Here is a 22091-nt window from a genome sequence, read left to right on the forward strand (position 1 = left end):
CCACCGCAAAGACTCATCTGCTCCCTCCTCTGTAGGGGAGACTTGGAGGCCTGAGGTTTGGGGGTGCCAGCCCAGGGCCCGACATGCAGCAGGCGCTGTGTCAATGACCAGCTGAAGGTAACAAGCCCCCGGGGCCTCCATCTCCTGTTGTAAGTGGGGAAACTGAGGGAGGTTACTGTAAAGGAAATGCAGACTAAGCCGGTCCTCACTGCGCAGCCTCCAGCAAGCTGCCTCCTCCCTCCCGGCTCTGCGTTTCCTTCGCCGTGAAGTAAGGTGGGTCGGTGAGATGGTCTATAAGGGCCCTCGGAGTTTCCGCACCTTGTCATCCCCCTCGGAAGCTCACGGAGGGTTAATACCCTCTCTCGACCCCACCCACCCAGCATGTCTGGGATCAGAGACCCTGGGCTGGGACCACCGCTGACCCCGGGGGGTAGGGGTCACAATCTAACCCCAGCCCAATATTCTGGAGTTCAGTTACCAAGTGTGGGGAGGTGGGGGATTTGGAGTTTGCAATAATCCGGTGCGAAGCCGAAATGTACTTTTACTTACGAATCTCCTCGTGTAGATAGGCAATTCATATTATAATCGGTTTTGGAGCCAACAAGCCTATTTAGTGGTCCTACAAAGAAAAATCCTATTAGAACACCCAGAAGTCACTCCAGATGTGTTCAACCCCTTGCCAAGGATGTGCTAACTGTAAGATTCTCTCATCTGTTCACTACGGTGGTCCCAGAGAACATCTCTCCGGGGATGAACGCGTCAGCCAGGTCCAGTAGCTGTATGCAACAGCAACGATAAAGCTCAGGGTTTTTTTGCAAAACCAGGTTCAGCTGTCCTCCCCCACCATGAAGCTGAGGGCGTAGGGCTTGGCTGTCCTGAAACAGTGGGACTGGTCAGGGACTCAGACATGTTATACAGGGAAGAAAACGTGGACTCTATGTTTTGCTGGTGCTTCCCACGGGTCTTGAAGGCAGGTAGCCGGCCTTGTACTTCTTTGCAATCCCCATAATCCTTGCACGTAGGAGGGGCACATGCCTGTGACTATTGATGGGCTAATGGAAAAAACAAGGTACAGAGAAACAGAGTACGGCTCAGAAAGGTCCCAGTGACAAAGACCCAAGGGAGCACAACCAGAAAGAACATAAGTATTAGATATTCAGGTATTTCGTATCTCAGCATCTCTACTTCACAGCTGTGTGACCTTAGGCAAGTCACTTAGCATCTCTGGGCCTCGGTTTCCTCCTCTGCACCATGGGAGCAGCAGTACCCAGAGCAGTCATGGTTGCAAGTGTTAAAGGAGGTAACACAGATGAGTGTCTAGCAGAGCGTCTGGCACCTCGTAGAAGCCTCTCTTCCTTCCTTCCATCTGGCCCTCAAGGTCTGCATGAGAAAGGCAGCCTCCAGCACTTGCCCCTGCTAGTTATCTACCCCCGCACTGGAGGATGGGAAGCCAGAGAGTCCCCCTCTGTCCATGCTGCAGGCGGGAACAGCTCAGGGGAGCATGGCCAAGGAGGGGTCTGGGCCCAAAACTCAGTGGCTGCAGGAACCCAATACAGTTGGCCTGGCTCTCTTCCAGCCAATTTTGCCAGATGTAATTTGGCTTCGGCTCGACGTTCCAAAGCAGTTATGTAAGCATAATAACCCATAGCATTTGTAGAAAGCTTTTATAGTTTTCAAAGCACGTATGCATGTATTACCCCAGCTGATCTTCTCAGTAACCTTGAGAGGTACTAAGGAAAGGGCGAGAACTCCCATTTTATAGATGGAGAAGTTGAGGCTTGGAGGGTTTATTTGGTTCCCAACTAATGAGTGGCAACGTCAAACGTGGACAAAGATCTCTGCATTCCTTGCCCTGGGCTCTTCCCACACCATCACACCATCACACCACCACACCATCACACCACATCGTTGTAATCAGGTAATCATCAAACAAACGTGTCCAAATACCTACTGGGTGGCAGGCATTGTAGTAAGTCCTTGGATTCAGAAGTGAGCGGCAAAGTCACGTTCAGGAGAGATGCGGACCAACCATTTGGGGCCATGTGATAGCTGCTGTGGTGAAGGAGCAAGGGGAACGGGGAGGAGGGACATAGCCCAACTTGGTCCTGGGGCTCAGGAAGGCTTCCTGGAGGAGACGCATCAGTCCAGTCTTGGACAACAGCTAGAGGCTGTCCAGGCAGGAAGAGGAGTTAGAGGAGTTACAGGTAGCAGAAGCAGCAAATAGAAAGCCAGAAGTGTGTGAAACAGCAGGTTGTCTGATCTGACTCCATCCACCCACTCATCACTCACTCATTCACTCATTCATTCATTCATTCATTCAACATCTATTTCTGGAGCACCCCCACGTGCCAGGTACCAGACTGGGATAAGTACCTCAGCAAACAAGCAGATGTAGTCCCCGAATGCATGGAGCTTCCCTTCTAGTGGATTCCCATGGACACAGATAGGGAGCGGGAGGATGGAGTCGGCAGAGGGCATCATAGAAGGCTGGGTACGGAGGGCCTAGATTTTAGCCTATGGGCGCTGGGGAGCCCTGATGGATTTTAAGCACAGGATTAGCAAGGTGAGGTTTACATTTTAGAAAGAGGGAGCCACAGCAAAGTTGGAGGATGGGCTGGAGAAGGTGGTCTGGAATCCAGGAGCCCAGCTAAGAAACCATAGCAGCCCAGGCAAGCAATGCCTGGGTCCTGGGTTACGGCAGAGTGCAGTAAAGAAAAGGTGAAATGCATGCTGGATGTAGAGACGGCCTTGATAGGCCTTGGTGGCTAATCGGACATGGGGGTGAGGAAGTGGAAGAGTGGACAGCCACTCTGAGGGTCTGGCTTGAACCTCTTGGCAGGTGGTGATGCTATTCCCTGGGATATTTCCCTGGGTCGGGTGGCAAACCTGAGGACGTTTGTTCCCACTGGGACTCCCTGAGTGTCAGGGGACTCTGGGGCCCCTGAAGTCACCCTTATCAGGTGCTGGGATCAGTGAGTCTGGAGGCCGGGAGAGAGCTTGGGGCTGGAGGTGCAGATTGGCTTACAGATGATGTTCCACATTTGGAAGATGGACAGGACCACCCGGGGCGGGGGAGTGTGCCCAGAGGGAGAAGACACCAGATCCCATTGCAACAGACCCCAGAGTGTGTCCAGATTTGTTCTTTGATGTCAGAATCCCGCTTGGCACAAGTCCAGCCATCAGCCACAGTGAGGAATCATTGGTCCTCGAGAGGGCTTGACTGGGACGGGCTGTGGGGACCCTGGCCTGATGTTGCACCCCTCAGGTCTCACCAGTCTCTAGTCTGGTCACTCATGTGCTGCTCTCCCTCTCCTCTCTCCCTCAGGTGTTTACAAAATATGGAAAGTGTTACATGTTTAACTCAGGCGAGGATGGCAAACCTCTGCTCACCACGGTCAAGGGCGGGACAGGCAACGGGCTGGAGATCATGCTGGACATTCAGCAAGATGAATACCTGCCCATCTGGGGAGAGACAGGTGAGCTGGGCACAGGGACCGGGGCTGTGGGCGGTGGCGGAGGGCTACAGGACTCTGGAAGACTGGTTTGCTTCAGGTGGGCTGTCTTGGCCCAGGCTATGAAGGACCGCTGTCTATCAGCGGGATGGCAACATACCAGTGGAGAGTAAGGATGTCCCTGCACGGACTGATGCTCTGGGCTTCCTCGGATTTCAGTAGATGGGAGAGGGGCAGATGACAGGAATACTGGAAAGGGAGGGCAGCCGGGCAGAGCGGGGTGTTGGGAAGGAGGCATGAAGCAAGGCATGATTGGGCAGGCAGGTGGCTTGATTTCAGGAGAAGAGGAAGACACAGACCGGCCCCTTCCTCTTCCAGCATCTTGACTATCCCAACCCAGCCAAGGAGGCCCAGCAGCAAGGGAAGTGGCTCCTCCCGCTGGGGGAAGGTGAGGAGCTTGCTGGGTTGGAAAGCCGAAGGGCATGGACTCAGGGGCCTGGCTCCAGGCCTGGGTGAGCCCGTGGGGAGCCTGTGTGTACAGGCCCCGAGTTAGCTCATGCACTCATTTATTAGTCTAGTCATTGAGCAAACCGTTCATTAGCTGTGCGTGCTATGGCGGGCTTTGCGCCACGGTGAGGACATTAAGGTGAGGAGATGCTTAGTGGGCTCCGTCCGCTTTTCTAAATCCGGTGCCCCTGCCCTCCAGCAAACAGACGAAGGTCTGGGTTTGTGCCAGGCTCTGGCATCCTTGAGAGCTGACTGGCAGAGCCTGGTTTTCCAGAACATCCCTGAGCTCAGCCTGTGTCCTGGGACCATGGGGATCTGTAGACAACCCTGGGTCCTAGGAGCTGGGTCTTGGTCTCCCAAAAGAGGCTCTGCTTTGCAGAGACTGGAACATATTTGTTTATCAAATCACCAGGGGAAAAGGGGAGAAATGGGCAATAAGAATGTGTCCCGAAGACCTCACACCCATTACCCAAATACAGGTTAGTTATGCGTTTGCGTGGTAATGTTGTTACCTTGATGTGGGAGCTAGCAAATGTATACGTCCACATATGAACACGCACACTCACACACACACACACACACACACACACTCACACAATGCCAGGCACCCCATCACACACATCTTCACACAGCACAGCTCCCTGTGGGGTCTGGCCTTGGGTCTGAGCACTGGCCGCTGATAGAATGGGCTCCAACCACAGGGCCTGGCCCAGGGAATCTGCATCTGCCTCCTGATGCTGTGGATGGATAGAGCAGGAAAGCTCTGAGATCATCTCTTCCAGCCCATCCCCTTGCTCCTTGGTGGAGGGAGAACTGCGGCCTGGCGGGGTGACCTTCTAGACATCACGCAGGAAAGCCATGGCCAAGCCAGGGCTGTACTGACCCAAGCTTCTGGAACCCCAGTTAGCCCCAGTGGACCATGATCGTGCTCAAAGACCTATGTGCCTAACACTGTGCAGGGCATGGTCAGGGAGGCAGAAGACACCAGACAGAGACCCTGCCTTTCAGGAGCTTATCGTCTCAGTAGGCAGCCAAACTGGCCCGCAGAAGAGGACAGCCTCACTCCTGCTGGCAGCTTGAGCTTATCCCTTATGCTCCCCAGCCCTCCTCACTCCAACCATGGTCTCTGGGGTTGGGTGGCTGGGGAGGGAGTCTGCATGAAGAAGGAAGGGGTAAGAGCAAGGGCAGGGGCCACAAGAAACCAGTCAGAGGGGAGACTGCTCGGTGCTGTCCCGTAGAACTTTCTGCAGACATGGAGGGAATGCTCTCTAGCTGCACTGTCCGATACGGTAGCCACAACGGAGCATTTGAAATGTGGCTCATGGGACGGAAGAACGGAGTCTTTAATATCATGTCATTTCGATTAATTTAAATGGCCACGGGGGGCTAGTGGTTACTACACCGGGGAGCACAGTTGAGACTGCTTTTGTCGGCTTCCTGGATGTTTGCCTCTGCGGCCACCTCCCACATTCTTCAGTCCTGGCCTTCCCCTCACCAAAGCCATGAGTGGTAGAGAGGGCTCTTTAGCCCCACTTAAGCAGGGAAGGAGGCTGAGGTTAGGGGACTTCACCCAGGCTGCCCAGCCTGATGGCCTGAACCCTCACATCCAGGCTTCCTTGACTGTACCTTTTCTTAGGCTGAGAAGTCACTGAGCAATGAGCACCTTTTGGACACCCTGGTAGCCTCAAAACCTCTTGTTTCATGGGCTGGTGGGGAGTGTGGTGTACGCACGTGATCACGTGGGTAGGAGTGAGGTGTGTAGGATGAAGGGTGGACTCTGACAGGTAAGGGTTGCTTGTCCCTGAGGTCACCTGAGGAAACATGGCCACATCTTGCTGCTTGCTCTTTGCTCCAAAGGACTGTGGGCACCTTCAGGCCGAGTCCTGCCATGGTCCTCAAGAGGGAGGTTGCCTTCTGGACCTGCAAGCCCTGTGGCCCCACAGACGCCATCTTGCTTCCTTGGCATTCCCCTCTCCTCTCAATTCCCAAGTCTTTGTCAGAGATATCTGGGTGATGATGGAGAAGAGAGGAATCGAAATATGGCGGTTGAGGGAGTAGCCACAGACAGCTTGATGGCAGGCAGTGTAATAGGACAGGAAAGCGCCATTATAGAGTCAGACCCAAGATGAAATCCCCAGCTCTTCCTTGACTAGCTGTGTGATGAGGACTCGTGAATGGGCCTCCATGTCCTCCCGTGTAACAGAGGTCAACCACACAAACAAACCCATCGACTTTTCAGGATGGCTGAAGGAAGCACGCGAGAGCTCTCTGCAAACTGCAGACAGTGGAGGGGTGATAATGATGAGCATGGGGGGGATCGTCAAACTGTCCCAGAGCCAGAGCGTGTCCTAAATATCCCAACCCTGGAACAGGGATCCTGAAGTAACTCAACCTCTGGAAATCTCATTCTGCTCAACACAGAGCCTCTGATACACTTTGGCCTTGCCTCACGGACAGCTTCATTGCTCAGAAATTAAAGGAAGCAGTGAGGGAACCACTCCTCTGGGTGTAATTCTGGCAGACAGGAAGGACCTTTGATGCCTGAGTGAATTTGAAAAAAGTACCCCCTTTGAATGGAGCCCCAGCCCCACGGGCTCACGCTTAGCGAAGACAGACGACTATGAAAATTATCAAGTGTCCTTCCCCCCAGGCTGACAATGCCCCACACCAGGAAGCCCTCTTGGCCAAACCTCCTTATGCAGGACACCCCAGAACTATGCCATTTTAAAGAAGGCAGGCTCCATCCCCTATGGACCTCGACAGTATGTCGGAATGTCAGGACTGGGGATATTACATGCTCCAGGAATAACAAGGATCTGGGACCCCTGCTTAGACAAAGTGCAACACATTTACGGATTGCAGGAATTCTTGAATATGCTACATCACGACTATCCGAGTAGGAATATCGCATGCAGCATTTATTTCCCAAATGCCTTTGGCCACGGAAACCTTTCTCACGGAGGAGCTCACAAAATAGAACGAGGACAGAAAACCCGTCCTAGACCGTAGAAGTGCAGATTTCATGGCCAGTGTTTTCTAAAGGAAATTAAATTGAAGGCAGGTGGGAGGTTGTTAAAAATGAAACTCTGTGTAGATGCCTCTGAGTAACTTCAAAAGATAAAAGAAATAGGCAGTGGGTTATCTAGGTTGCACATGAGAGAAACCAAATTCAAACAAGTTGAGCCATAAAAGGAATTGTATTGCCCCCGGAATCCAAGGCAAGCTTCAACAACCAAACAGCGGGCGAGCGAGGGTGCAGTGTCAGAAACAACTGGAACCAAGGGCTGGGGCCCCCTGGGGTCCCTGCTTCTCTCACCTCACCTCTCTGAGTTGCTTTATTCTCTCTCACTACAGACAGGACTTTTCCACACATATATATTTTTCCACACGTGACTGCCAATAGTTTTCTGTTCTACACATCCTATCACCAGCAAGAGACTATTCTGAGACTCTCCCAGGTCTCCTATTAAAAAATAATAATAATAACCAGGGAAGGAAATCATTGGCCCATGGGTCAGTTGGGTGCCCACACCTGGACCAATAAGCAGTGACCGGGGGAGCGAGGTTATAGAAGGACTGAAGAGCCCTGAGGAAGCTGGGTGGATGGCAGCTGGGGAAGGGGTTCCCAAGAGAAAGTCCCGTGAAGGGCCATGCTGGGGGCGGTAGGGCTGAGGGTAAGGGCTGGGGATGGGTCACCTCTGAAGAAACTGGAATTGGCGTATAGGGAGCTGTCAAATGGCCTCAGATTCTAGATACATAGGGTCAAAAGTTGGAAAGACTTCAGATAAGTGTCCTCCCTTTCTCTTCTCCCTCTAGCCTTCATTCACACCATGCAGAACACACTTTTTATTGAATATAATCTGCCTCGATTTCTCCAAATCCTAGTATTTAGAAAAATGAACCTGAGGGGGGTGCCTGGGTGGCTCAGTCAGTTAAGCGTCCGACTCTTGATTTTGGCTCAGGTCACGATCTCAGGATCTTGAAATCGAGCCCTGCTTTGGGCTCCATGCTCAGTGGGGAGTCTGCTTGAGATTCTCCCTCTCCCTTTGGCCCTACCCATGCTCTCTCTCTCTCAAATAAATAAATATTTTTAAAAAGAAAGAAAAATGAACCCAATATTATATCTTTGAGCAAAGGAATTACGTTGAGGGCCTATGCTCTAATGGAGGTAAATTTCTGGCACCTTATTATCCACTGTCAGCCTCATCACCTCCTACTCTGTGCCCTTGTTCACTTGGCTCTGGCCACCCTGGCTTCCCTGAGACACCTTGAAAACTCCAGGAACACTCTTACTTGAGGGCCTCTGCATTCTCCACTCCCTCTGCCTAGAATTCTCTCTGCTCAGACCCGCATGGCCAATCACCTCACCTCCACCAAGTCTTTGCTCAGATATCACCCTCCCACGGAGGGTTACCCAGATGACTCACCCCACGCCTCACCCCTCCTTCTCTCCTCTGCTTCTCCTTTTCTCCATGATGTGTCACCTTCAAATACACCATGGGATTTACGTACTTATTTTTTTCTTGTCAATAACCTTCCGCTAAAACATATGCTCCAAGAGGGCAGGGATCCTGGACCCTCTGGCTCACTGATGCACACCAGGCCAGTAAATATTTGTTAATACATTTGTTGAGGGGGGAATACTGTGCCCACTGATGGGGTCAGGGCAAGAGAGAAACTGGCGTTCCTGCGTGGCTGCTATGGGCTGTGAATTTTCTATCCCACAAACCCTATCAGTCACCCTCCTAACAAGATGTTGCCATCCCCCCTGTAAGACAAAGAAACGGGGGCTCAGAAGGGCTGAGTGAGCCTCCCAAGAACACACATCTCATTAAGTAGTTGAACCAAGCTAAAAACCCACGCATGAACCCAAAAGCAATTCTTTCACTACATGCCTTTAATGTTCAAAATGTGATTGTAAAAGCACTGCCATGAAAATAGCTCAGGGGGAAAAAAAACGGTCCAGGTGACATCTCTGAAGAGAGAATGGCATATAATGATAGGTCTGTTAAACTTTTCCTTTTCTATTTTTCCCTTTTTTTTCCTCAATAGCAGCATCCTTGTGTCGAACAAAAGCTCTAGCACAGCTCCAGCTACAGAACAGATAAGGGTAGAACTGCTCTGGTTCACCTGGAGATGGGGACCTCAGTGTGATTGCCCCATGCTCACTATGGCCCACCCTGAGGAACCCTAGGGCTCCAAGGAACCCAGTTTGAAAAGCATTGGAAGGACGCCTGATGTTCCTGGGGAAATAAATGGTGTCCGTTGGTTCCGTGGCTGTGTACATCCCAGAGACCAACTCCAAACATCTCTGTCCCTTCTCTGGGGATGGTGAAAGGAGCTCGTGGTGTGTCTGCGGAGCTCTGGAGTCTTGGGGAGGTTGGCAGTCCAGATTTCTGGTTGAACATGGTAGATTGAACAGAAGTATTTCTGGAGGCTCCCTCCAGACACCCCACCCAAATGGCCATCACAGATTTTTTTTTTTTTTTTGAAGTACGAACACACAATGACAGGATGGGAAAGAAGGCAACAGTCAACGTCAGCAAGTTTTGGGAAGATGGAAGGCAGGTGGTCATTGACTCGGCGTGTGGCAGGCAAAGCTCAGGGATAAGGGTCTGCCCTGAAAAGCCGACTAAAGCCACACGGTTCTCACCACTGAACCCCCAGGAAGAGTCAGGAATCAGAGGCATCGGACCCTGCTAAAGATAGGGATAAGAGGTAGGGAAAACTAGGAGAATTAGTTCAAAGTCTGTAAAAGGAGCTGTTAAGTCTCCCAGATACCCAGACAAGTACCTCTCTGCACCCCAGTACCCGACGAGATGAAACGGACCGGCGCTAGGCGTGGGGAAACCAGACAGAGCTGAGGCACGGGTGAGGTACCGTACAGAAAACAGGGAGATGAGGTCAAGGTCGGCTTACTGAGGAGTGAGGCCCCAGCCAGGCTAATCTACCTTACTACCTCCAGAGGTCTGGGGGAATCCCTTTCTGGAGAGACTGACAGGCTCAAGAGAAAAGGTCCACAGAGAACGACAGTCAGGAGTCCCCAGACACGACGGCCTGGTTAGATCCCGCCAGAGGGAAGTCCCTTAGTAAGTCCTCCCACCCCCAGGAATGACTGTGCAGCTTTTAAGTCCCTCTTAATTATGAGTGGACAGCCAAACGCCTGGCTTTTGAGGGAAGCCACTGACAGGAAAGGAACCACACCAGCCAAACAAAAAAGGAACTGTGAGGAAATAGACATAATGATGAACGGCACAAGCTCAAGAGCCAGACCAGAGCCTGGGTTCAAATCCCAGCTACACAACTTACCAGCTGTGTGACTTTGGGCAAGTTACTTAAGCTCTCTGAGCCCCAGTTCCTCACCTCTAAAATAAGAATAATAGTATTGTCTACTCTGTCAGGTTGTTAGGAAGACTGAAATGAGTTAGTATTTATGAAGTACTTAGAAAATGCGTGAATAATATGAGGCACTATGTAAGTGTTTGGTAAATACAAAATGAATGCAGGGAGCTGAAGGAAACGTCAAACCACTCTTAAAAAATTCTCAAGAGGGGCGCCTGGGTGGCACAGCGGTTAAGCGTCTGCCTTCGGCTCAGGGCGTGATCCTGGCGTTATGGGATCGAGCCCCACATCAGGCTCTTCCGCTGTGAGCCTGCTTCTTCCTCTCCCACTCCCCCTGCTTGTGTTCCCTCTCTCACTGGCTGTCTCTATCCTGTTGAATAAATAAATAAAATCTAAAAAAAAAAAAATTCTCAAGAGATGAGAGATGATATTGTATCCATAAACACAAGCTATTAAAATAGGACGCTATTAACAAGTAACATGCAAAGGAAACATTGTGGTTTTTTTAACTCCTGGAAATTAAAATATGATTACATTAAAAAAAAAATAGAAGGGTTGGAACTGAGGAAATCTCCTGAAAAGTAAAACAAAAAGGCAAACAGATGGAAAATGGGAGAGAAAAAAATGTGAAAATGAGAGGGTAAATCCAGGAAGTCGAACACGCTCCTACCGGGAGTTCCAGAATAACACACCAGATAGAATGGAGGAAAGGATGTTGGCAGAGAGGTAAGAGATGAAGAGTTCCTGGCTGAAGCACGTGATTATCCGTAACCAAAGAATTCACCGAGTCATGTCCGCAGTAAGCGGCAGAACAACCAGACCAAGACGCATCCTCGAGAAATTCAGGCTAACAGAGATAAAGAGAAAACCTTAAGAGTTTTTGGAGAGAAAAAACAAATCACATACGAAAGATCTACAATCAGCAAGACCTGGGACTTCTCAGCAGATGCAATTGAAACCAGAGGACACTGGGCAGAGAGGAAGGATGGGAAATCTTTCTTTTCTAAAATAGAATTCTTTACCCAGCAGGCTACAAATATTTGGTTTCAAATATATTTCAGGGGCGCCTGGGTGGCACAGTCAGTTAAGGGTCCGACTCTTGGTTTTGGCTCGGGTCATGATCTCAGGGTCATGAGATCGAGCCCCAGGTGGGGGCTCCATGCTCAGCTGGGAGTCTGCTTGAGATTTTCTCTCTCCCTCTCCCTTTGCCCCTCCCCCTGCTCGTGCACACGCCCTCTCTCTCTCTGTCAAATAATCTATATCTATCAATAATGCAATCATAATTAATATAAAAATTATATTTGTATGTTAATATATGATTAATATATACATTATATATTAATATATAAAATATATTTTTTGGTGAGAGCATTCAAGTTCTACTCCCTTCGCAGATTTCAAATATACCAGACAGTGTTATCATCTACAGTCACCGTGTTTTATGTTACACCCTCTGAACTTACTTGTCTTGAAAGTTGGTGCTCTTTCACCAACCTTTGTCTATTTCTCCCACCCTTACCCCCTAGGAGCCACTTTTCTCCTCTGTTTCTATGAGGTTGGCATTTCTGTGATAGATGGCAAGCCAAACAAACCAAAAAAGAAAAAGAAAAAAAAACAGGAAACACAAAAGAGTGTCACAAGAAAAAGATGGAAATCATTAGATACGACAAGGCTGGGGTGGGGGCAATATTTATACCTAATTCAGTAAAAGCTGCAGACTGGCTTAACCAAAATAGCGTGTAAGTCTACAGGAGGATGGAAGGAAAAGAAATGGAGAGGCCACCTCGTGGAGAAAGTCTATAGCCTCATCATCTCCCATGGGAGGAACTTGGTGGATAATACCTGTAATTTTTTAAAACCAAGAAATATCTTTCGAGCAATTGATGTCCATGGAAATATGGAAGTGTATACGAGAAGAAACAGCTCACACGGTTGAAAGTAGCTGTCTCTGAAAATCGAGGCTCGGGGAGAGGTGGAGCCCAACTCTGCTGTTTTTCATTAAAAGCCTTGCGGTATCATTTCGCTTCTTAAATTATGTACATATATTGCTTCGATAAAAATTAAAATTAAATTTAAAATGATCCGAACTTCTCTGCATAGCTGGAAGGCCTGAGCGGCGATCATGAGTAGCACAATTTCTATCTTCCATCACAAACGGGACGTAGCAAGAGTGGAAGCAGATGGTTGCTATGGTTTCTCTGACATCTCTGCTCCCAGGAAGCGCTCTTGTCACGGTGCCTGGTGCCGAGGACCTTCCCGGAAGGAGAGGCGCAGGCTCCAGCCCGAATCCTGAGAGTCGGGAACCCAGGGACGTGCGGCAACCAGCTGGGGTTCCGGGCTCACTCTCAGAGTGGGCCTTTGCGCTGGATGGGAGGGGGGAGGCTCGGCAGGTGCCAAGGAATCGGGAGAAAGGACGCTGCAAGTCAGAAGCACCATTGGAGACAAGCATCCATGAAGCAGCCAGAAAACGGACTTTCATCGTTCTGAGAAGAACTGCCCCGTGCGCACGCTAAGTGCTGTGCGGAAACTACGCGTGCTCTAGTGAGACGTCGCAGCCTGGCAGGCAGTGGTCTGAGGGCCATATCCAGACAAAGCAGACCCACCTCGGAGCTCGTGTCCTCCCATTCAGTAAATTGCCAAGACTACCTACGGTGGGCCAGACCCTCAGGGATACCCATGAAGGGCACAGTCCAGGTTTGCAAGGAGGTCACAGTCTAGGGACTATCTTGAGGTTCCTTTTATGTAGGAGATGGAAATGCTTTGATCCAACATTGCTCACATACAGTGCCTACAGGGTGCCAGACTTTTGCAACCTGGGCGCATGTAAACAATTAAATGTCATCAAGTGCTCTAACTGGTAAGGATAGAAGGAGCAGGTGATGGGTTCCGGCAAGGAGGAAAAGGGCAAGTCAGGGGAGGCTTCAGAGAGGAGGTGATCTTTGGGCCTCTTCCCAGGCCTGTCTGCCAGGCAGCCAGGCAGAGGATGGGAGTCAGAGAGGGTGTGAGTCGTGAGGAGGTGAGAGGCCGAACAGAGGGAGGAGAATCTGGAGCAAAGGCCGAGAACAGCCCGGGGTGTCCGGGGTAGCTGGCCCTAAGCCTGAGACCCCGAGCTGGACAGGTGGGCAGAAGCCAGATCCCACCAGATCTGGTGTGCTCAGCTAACACATCAATGCTCTCCTGTGAGTCCTACACCCCAAAAGGTGGTCCTCCAACCAGCAGCAACAGCGTCCCCTCGGAGCTCGTCAGAAATGCAGAATCTAGAGCCCAACCCAAATCTGCATTGTAACAGGATCCCTGGCTGATTCATGTTCTCGTAGGAGAAGCTCTGCTCCAGACCACCTTTCCCACCCTTTGGAAGTACGAGGATGTCTTTTTCACATCTAGATATTTCTCTGACGTCACCCCCCGCATGGACGCTCTCATGCTTTTTATAGCCACTGATTGAGAATATATTCAATAACAGAAAGTCATATTTTGAATGACTTTGACTTCCGTAATTAAATCACAATCTATATACGTGGTCTGTTTGGCATCTGGTTGTACCTAACTTCCGTCACCAGCGTGTGTAAACAGAATTTTTATATATAGAATCTCAATCATCCGCCAACTTCCCCTACAATTCCGGATCCGTGGCTCTTCCTGATGGCTTTCCAAGGGCGGTGTCTCCTGCATGTTGGTTGCCCACCCAGGCTCATCACCCTTCTCAGGAAGGAGTTTATCATCTCTGAGCCTGAATGCACCAGGGAAACTCATTATTTAAAGAATCCTTGGAACAAATCTTTTTGTAACGAGAGTAGACCAAAGTCCATGCGGGTGCCTTCACTAACGTGTGGTTGTGATTAAACATCCTGTTTAACAGGAATGTGTCAAATGAAGCCACTCGTCTCTGTTGCGTAACTAAGACCCGACGTTAACCCTCTCCTTCCCCAACACGGGCACATCACTCTACAGTACGCAACACGCTTCACCCGCATTCTCTCCTCTGATCGTCATACACTCTTACGATGTAGACTGAGCACTTCTAATCATTTAACAGATTAACCCATTTAACAGGTGGTAAGTAAGCAAGTCTCTGAGAGGCTGAGTGCCTTTCCCATGACCTCATGGCTAAGAAGTATTGGAACCAGCACTTGAATCCGTATCTCTGATTTGGTCCTTGGTTCTTCCCGCCAAGAGCTAGTGTTTCTGAATAATGAAAACAGAAAAAGAAAAGGGGGGGTAAAAAGGTTGCTTTGGGCAACACTTGGTTAACGGTTTTGCCAAATCATGTCAGAGGGACTTTGAGGCTCTGCGGGACGGGGCTGAGGTTTGCCGTCCTCACCGCGCTGTCGTGGCCACTTGAAAAGGAGCTGTGGGTGTGACGCCCACTACCTCATGCCGCTGCTCCGAACAGACATAACTGCAGCCCATCAGGCTTGGGGACACAGTGTTGATTTTTCTTCCTCCAGAGCTGGTCTAGCCTCCAAATGTCGCCTGTGAGCAATGGAGTGTGCGCGTCCCTGTCTCCATGCTGGGTTCGGATTTGCTCCCCTAGGCTCGCTGCTCAACTGGGCCTGCCAAGGGAGGGGTAGGCAGGGAGCGTAAGACGCACACAGCCCACCGTTAGCCAGGCAGCGATTCGGGGATTCTTCGTGTCGTCTTTAGAAAACTCAGCCTCCTCTGACTTGCGAGCGCTGAACAGCCATATTGGGGGGTTTTTAATCTAGTTTTCAGGAAATTAAAATGAGATGCAGTGAGGTTAGGAGATGTGTTCATAATCCCCAGCTCATAGACTTGCAGGCCTCAAAGTCACCTGAGGGATCAGCCCCCCCCCCCTTTAATTTAAACAAGAGGAAACTAAGACTCAGAGAGGTGATATAATTTGCCTGAGGTCACACAGTTATTAAGTGGTGGGGCTGGCAGTCAGACCCAGGGCTCCATGATTTCAGAGCCCACACTTTTCTGGGGACTGTTCCCCACTCCCCTTTTCAGGGCCCAACCTTGGCCTCCCAGGATTCCTCTGGGCATGCCAGAAGAGAAGCAGGAACCAAGATGGCGCCTGTAGTGGACCACCCAAACGGTGCGTGGCAGACCCTTTCCACCAGAGTTCTCAAGGGCTAGGGCTAGGTCGTCATCCCTGTCATTGTCACTGTCCCACACGTGAGCTTTCCCCTGAACTCTGAGAGGAGAGAACACAAGCTGCTGAACCCAATGTCAATTACATGCTTCTCTCCCTCCACCCTGTACAGCTTGAACCCTCATCGGCTTGTCACTTGAGACCAGTGCTTCCTCTAGCCAACTGACAAAGGGCAGAGGAGGCGGGGGAGTCAAGATACCCGGTTCCTGGGCTCTGCCACGCCACCACTTGCCACGTGGCCATTGGCCACGCTCTTTCCTGTGGGTCTCAATTTTCTCACCTGCAAGATGAGAAGTTAGTTGGATTCAAGCAGTGTCAAGGACTCTCCTAGCTCCAAAATTCTATGCAGCCATGAATCACAGACCCTGGGCCTGTCCTTTCCTTTATTTGGACTTTGGTTTCTTTATCTGTAAAATAGATACAATGTAAAAAAAATTATAATTTTATATATTTATATATATTTATTTGTATTTCTGTAAATGGGAATATTGACACCTGTCTCAGGATGGCTGGGAGGATACGGGAAGTGAAGTCTGTGAAAGCCCCAAAGCTCAGCACACTCCTGCCAGTATAGTCGTTCGCCGCGGGCTGTAGGGGATGCAACGCTGAGTGGCTCAGAGGCCAGGCCTGCAGGCTCTCCAAGGGGAACTACCCAATGGAGAGTGTGGTCAGTGACACCGGAAAGGCACGCTCTCCGAGCGAGGCCAGGTGTCAGAAGGCAAAGAGCAGAGCCTTGGGGACAGACAGCCAGGATTTGATGCTGGGTTTGCCTGGTGTGGCTACAGCCAGCTGACCGCTCTGAGCCCTTGTTTTCTTCTCTGTAAAACATTTGTTTTTGTGTCTATAATAAGCCTGCCTCTTGGGGTGACTGTCGCCGTGGCTCTGAGAATAAGCCGAGTGCATACCTGTCTCGGGGCTTCTGCACTTGCTGGTCCCTCTGCCCGGAACACACACCCAGGGTCATCCTATGACCCGCCCTCCCACTTCAGTCAGGTCCCTGCCCAAAGACGGTCACGTCAAGTCTCCCTCTGGGAGAGTCACAGCTGCCCTGCCCGCGCTCTCACTGTCCTCACCCCGGCTTCTCCCCCAGCACTTGGCACGGCTGGCCCGCTGCTGCATGTGTCCCTGGTTGTGGTCTGCCCCACCCCGAATGGGAGCTCCATGAGGACGCAGGCCCTGCTCCGTTCCTTGCTGGGCCCCCAGTCCTTGGCCATGGCACGTGTCCACGCTAGACTCTCGGTACGTATGGCCCAGTGAAGGAGGGGATGAACGTGGAACGGTGGCGAGCGCCCGGGGCCCGCAGAAAGGCCGGGTCTTTCTTTGTTTCTGTGAACAGCAGCACGCTCAGGAGACGTTTCAGGGAAGTAAGAGGAGATGAGAGCGATTTCAGAGTTTCTCTCTCACCATCCTACCTCTGTCTCTCTCTCTGTCTCACACACACACACACACACACACACACACACACACACACACACGCTTCAGTCCCCAGGGAATTGCAGGGCCAAGCCCCAGAATCTAGTTAGCAATGGTAGAGCTGGAGAAGCCAGTGGGGGGCCAGGTGCAGGGGGTCGAGGGGTGGCAGGCAGACAGACAGACAGGCTGGGCCCCTCCCCTACCTGGCAGAAACATGGATCTGGACACTCGGGGCCTCTCTCCCTGATCACGGGGAGCAGCGAGGCCCAAAGGCTGAGTCTCACCCCCACTGTGATGTCGTGGGCCACAGGAGCCAGGCAGATAGCAGCCACACAAGACGGTAACACCAGCTGGGTCCCTTCAGGGGGGTGTCACGGGCAGTCTCTGCTGCGCCCCCCCAGCTTAAGTCCCTACACAGCTGCCCGCCAGTCTCTGAATCGCCACCTGCTGCCTTGAGACTGTGACCGAGGGTCCTGAGCTGGCTGGGCAGGCCTCGTGTGGACCCAGCTTGGCCAAAAACTCGCCTATGAGACCCAGACAAATGTGCCACCCTCTTGGCATCTCTGTGTCTCTGCTGTAAAATGAGAGGCTGGGACTCTGTGAGTCTCAGAGATCAGCTGTGCTATTTGTTCCCCTCGACAAGAGTGTCTGACCCCTACTATGTGCCGAGCATTATGCATAGATGCATAAATAAAACATTGACTCTGTCACCAAGCGTCTCCCAGTCTTAGTAGAGAGAGAGAGTTAAGTGAAAAAGGTAAGTACCAGACATTGGGACATCCAATGGAGGAAGGCTTCCAGGAGGTGAGGACAGAGAAGCTGGGTAGGGGTCAACCAGATGGAAGGGGAGGAGAAGGGCCAGTCTAGGGGCAGGGAGTCCCGGAGGAAGGAGGAGTGGGAAAGAGCCGCTGATCCAGCTGGGTTTTGTAGAAAGCCAGAAACGCTGAATAATGATGACGATAGCACTACAAGTTAGTGAGCTTTTCTTAATCACCAGACTCTGTGCTAAGGGCTTTCTGTGCAATGGCAATAGTCCTATGAAGACAGATCCATTATTACGTCCAAACCCATTCTGCAACTTTTGCAGAAAAATGAGGCTCCAAGAGATTAAATAACTTGCCAAAGGTCCCAGAGCTGGACTTGACCTTACCCTGCCTGACCCCAGAGCTCCAAGCCTTTCACCAACTGTCCTAGGCTCTGTCTAGTTCTGACCCACCAGGTAGAAGGGCCTGTTTCCACCTCTCTTAGAATGCCCAGCTCACTCCCTGGGGAAAAGGGTTCTCTACCCTGGGTGTGAACTCTGCTCACCGGGGCCCCACGCAGTGTCCCCAGGATGTCCATACACCACGAAGGGCTATTGGCTGTCCTGTGGGAGATGGGGAGAGGGTCCTGAGCCCCTCTGCACAGAAGCCTCTCCAGGCCAAAGCACCTCCCTGAACATACCCCCACTAGCAAAGCTTCCAGAAATGAGACACACTGGGGTCAGGGCCACTGGGCAAGGTTAGCATGGCAACAAGAAACTCTGGTTACAGTTATGGTATGTACCTTCAGATCCTTGAAGGGGGGGTCAAGTGGGAAAAGGGTTGGAGTTGGGAGCAGGGGATATCTGTAAACAGGCAGTGTTCGGCTCAATATAAGGATGAACTTTGAAAACCATGGACCGCCCCGTCAGTGAAGTCTCCTGCCAAGCGTGCTCAGACACAACGGCTGTCCTTCCATGTGTGGTGCCGCATAGGGGCCTCTAGTTGTCTGTCAGAGCTTCGGTACTAGATGCCCTCTGGGGGCTGGACCAAGGAGGACCCGAGCAAGGCAATGAACAGCACCCGCAGACTGGGTGATACAAGGAAAGACGAATGAAGGTCTGTTGACAAAGGTGTGGGCAAGGCTTGGGGAGGGCAATGAGGGCGGTGCATTGTCCCGAGCCTGGCAGCAGGACAGCCAGGATAATGCCTAGGGAAAGGGGAAAAGAGCTGGCCTCAGAACCCAGAGAGCAATACAGAGAGCTCCCCTTAGCCCCCCAGCCCCAAGCTGTGGCTTTCCAGGGTGCTGTGCAGCTAACCCGCAGTGACCCAGCAAATAGAACTAAGAGACTGAATATCCCAGACTGACTCCTCTCTCCTCCAGTTTCCTGCGGACCACTGGCTGAACCCAGCCAGAAGCCAGAGGGCAAGGGAGCCCATCAGGACGGTCTCTACAGGTGCAGCTCCCAGGGCAGAGAGCAGAGTGCAGAGGACTGGCCAGTGGAGGCTACCCTGCACTGAGACCACCCCCCCTATGTGGCTGGCCCCTCTCCCACCCTCTCCCCTGCAGCTAGTAGCCTAGCCACTGTTATAAAGTCGGCTTCAGCCAACACAGATTGCTCTGTATCAACACATCCCTGCCTTAGCTTAGAAAATTCCTCCGGCTTTTCAGAAAATCTTCCCTTCCTACTTCCCTCGTGTTTATTTCCTCAGCATGTTTCCTGTAATTTGCAAAGATTAAAGATTTAAGCTTCTTTTATTGCGATGTACTTTCCGGGCCCCATTATGCATTCCGCCCATGGCTCCCCCGTCTCCTCCCGCAGGGGTCCCAAATCCTTTCTGCGCACCCAGAAAACCCTCTACAGGTAGACCTCACCTTGAGCCGGCCGTGGTCGTGCTCCTCAAAAGGGCTGCGGTTTCCAGGCTTCTGCAGTCTGGACGCGCCTTACCACCTTCCTCCTGATCCAACATGATCTTTCATGTTTGGTCCTAATTAACAAGGGCTCCTAACGCCGCGTGTGGGGTAACTTTCCCTTTCTCTGTGCTCTCTCGCGTGCTCTCTCTCTCGGGGGCTTTGAATCCTGGTGTTCATGATATGTAAACAAATCCTTCACTGCACTTGGGGCCGCACCGTGAAGCGGCTCCGTGTCGAATCCTTTGGCGGTGAGGGGACTACGAGGCTGTGAAGAATTCTGCCCACGTCAGTCTGGGTTCTTGTCGGGGCTGGCTCCTTCGATGCGCGGCCCGTGCACAGGTCCCCGTGCTCCGAAGGGCCACACTCTTGGTTTGAGGCTCTGCTGGGGCTGTCTTGAAATTCATAATAATTTTTTAAGAAGGGGCCCCAGGTTTTCATTTTGCGCTGGGACCCAAAAATTGTGTGGGTGGTCCCAGTCACTCTTATCATTACAGATGCTGCTGCCGTGGTGATATGTGCAGCCTGCATCCCCGCCGGAGAGCCCCCACCCCACCCCACCCCGACTCCTGCCACGTGGACAGGCAGCGTGCCGTGCTGGCATTTCCCTGTGTCCAACCAGACCCCGGGCAGACTCACAGCTGCCAAAGGGCAGGGAATGAATTGGAAGTCAGGGGACCTGACTTCCAGCCCCTGTTCTACCCTTGACTTGCTGTGTGACCTTGGGCAAGTCAATTCCACTCTCTGAACTAGATTGCTACTTGCCCAAATGTGTTTGACCTCAGATAATGTATAGCCAAATCTCTGGGAATGCAGATGCCTGGGCTCCAGCCCAGAGTGACCGGATCTAGGGGTGGGTCCCCAGAATCGTCACCCAGAGCTCCCTACGTGATTTCAATGTGCATTCCAGTTTGAGAACCTCTGAGGTACCTGATCTGAGTCTTGGGCTCAAGCAGCCTATGTTGGATGACTTCAGCTCTTAAATTGGGTCTTCATCATTGCACCGAGAGAGTCCGTGTCCAGGAAGTGCAAGAAACTGCGGGTGGGTACGGGGCAGAGACTGGAAGGGGGCTGTTCACTATTAGACTGGAGAATGCCCCACAGAGGGCAGCCGAGGCCAGTTCCATGAAGGAAGAGAAACAAACTATGTGGAGATGTGAGAATAAATGGTGCTATGGAGGAAGCATGGCCAGAGAGGGTCTCGGACGATGGCCGTGAAGACGCACAGCCCTGCTTGACCAGAGCCCCACCCAAATCACCCAAGGCCTCCAGGCCGGAGACCCCCCAGGGGCACCTGCTTAGGAAAGCAGGGGGGTGGCTTCCTTGCCGTCCCTGATGCTCTGAGACACCTGGGGTCTGCGCACCGCTAAAGTTCTCCAGCGGCACTGCCCACTGACGTTGTCACTAGCCACATGTGGCAATTTAAATTAAAGTTAATTAATTAAATTTAAATTCAATTAAAAATAAGGCAAGCAAAAAAAAAAGCTAAGTATGTGAGGTGATAGATATATTAATTAATCTGATGGGGAGATCCTTCCAGAAGTGTACGTATATCAGATCATCACATCGTATACTGTATCTCACAACTTGTCAGTTACACCTCGGTAAAGGTGGGGGGAGGAGTTAATTAGTTAATTAGAATCTCAGTTCCTGGTTGCACTTGTCACACTTCGTGTGGCTAGTGGCTCCTATGTTGGATAGCAAAGATTCTAGAATATTCCATTTTGGCAGAAAGTTCTCTGAAGAGAGTGGAAACCTTATCCATCTCTCTCTTCTGTGCCTATCCGGTCGCTGGCTATTTGTAATGTTATGAGATTATTTAGAAAGGTACTCTGCTCCAGCCCCTGCTGCTTCTGGAATGAACTCCCCTTCCAAATCCCAGCCCAGTCTGACTGGCTTCAGGCGGCTCTCACAGGGCAGGCATGCCTGGCCTGTCCGCTTTGCCCATTACTCGAAGCATTTCTGACAGAAAGGCTTCACTTTCCATTTCTCCCTGCAAGCCGCGGGTCCCCTCCTTTGAGCCGGTCTTACTGGCTCTCAGGCTTCCTAAGCTCAGTTATATAGCAGGCACGCAGCTTCAGAGAACTCCAGAAAACAAGTTTTGGCATCTCTCCCATCCCACCCCCTGCAGCTCACTGAACGTGCCTTCAGTTCATCCAAGCACGAGCATCCCCGTGATCCCAGCATCACGCCACTTTCGCTCCTTCCCCATCCGAGCTTGTTCTTCAGACTTCTGACCTCTCCTCAACCTCTCCCCTGGGCAGACTCACCCCTCCCCCTCCCACCCATCCTCCATCTCCCGCAGTCCCCTTCCCTGATGGGCATGGGAAGGAATAAGGGGCGCTCACGTCTCTGTGGCGTTCACCATCCACGGGAGAGACGGGCCCTAAACCACGGACATCCTGGGACATTCAGGCAACCGTCTGCATGGACAATCTGGCTAAAGAAATAGCAGAACACTTGACCACTGGAGGGAAGGGGGAGTGTTTGTGGATTGCCTGGGATGCTCTCCGTTCCTCGAACACAGGATTCCTGGCTGAGGGTCTCTTCTGCCTGAACCCCACGTCAGCCCCTGGGCTCCAAGTCTGGACTCCAGAACCCCTGCCTAC

The 22091-nt window shown here is 51.6% G+C and overlaps 1 protein-coding gene across 2 annotated transcripts in view; it reads left to right on the plus strand.

Annotated features, from left to right (window-relative positions):
* The window catches only part of ASIC2 (acid sensing ion channel subunit 2), a 1007421-nt gene that overhangs the window by 916753 nt on the left and 68577 nt on the right, over positions 1-22091 (plus strand). For both annotated transcript variants that reach the window (XM_008695389.1, XM_040640998.1), the window contains exon 2: positions 3326-3476. In XM_008695389.1, the coding sequence (XP_008693611.1) occupies positions 3326-3476 (151 nt within the window). The remainder of the gene's footprint in view (positions 1-3325; positions 3477-22091) is intronic.

The sequence above is a fragment of the Ursus maritimus genome, unplaced genomic scaffold, assembly GCF_017311325.1.
Source record: "Ursus maritimus isolate PB19 unplaced genomic scaffold, ASM1731132v1 scaffold_24, whole genome shotgun sequence".
NCBI lineage: Eukaryota > Metazoa > Chordata > Mammalia > Carnivora > Ursidae > Ursus > Ursus maritimus.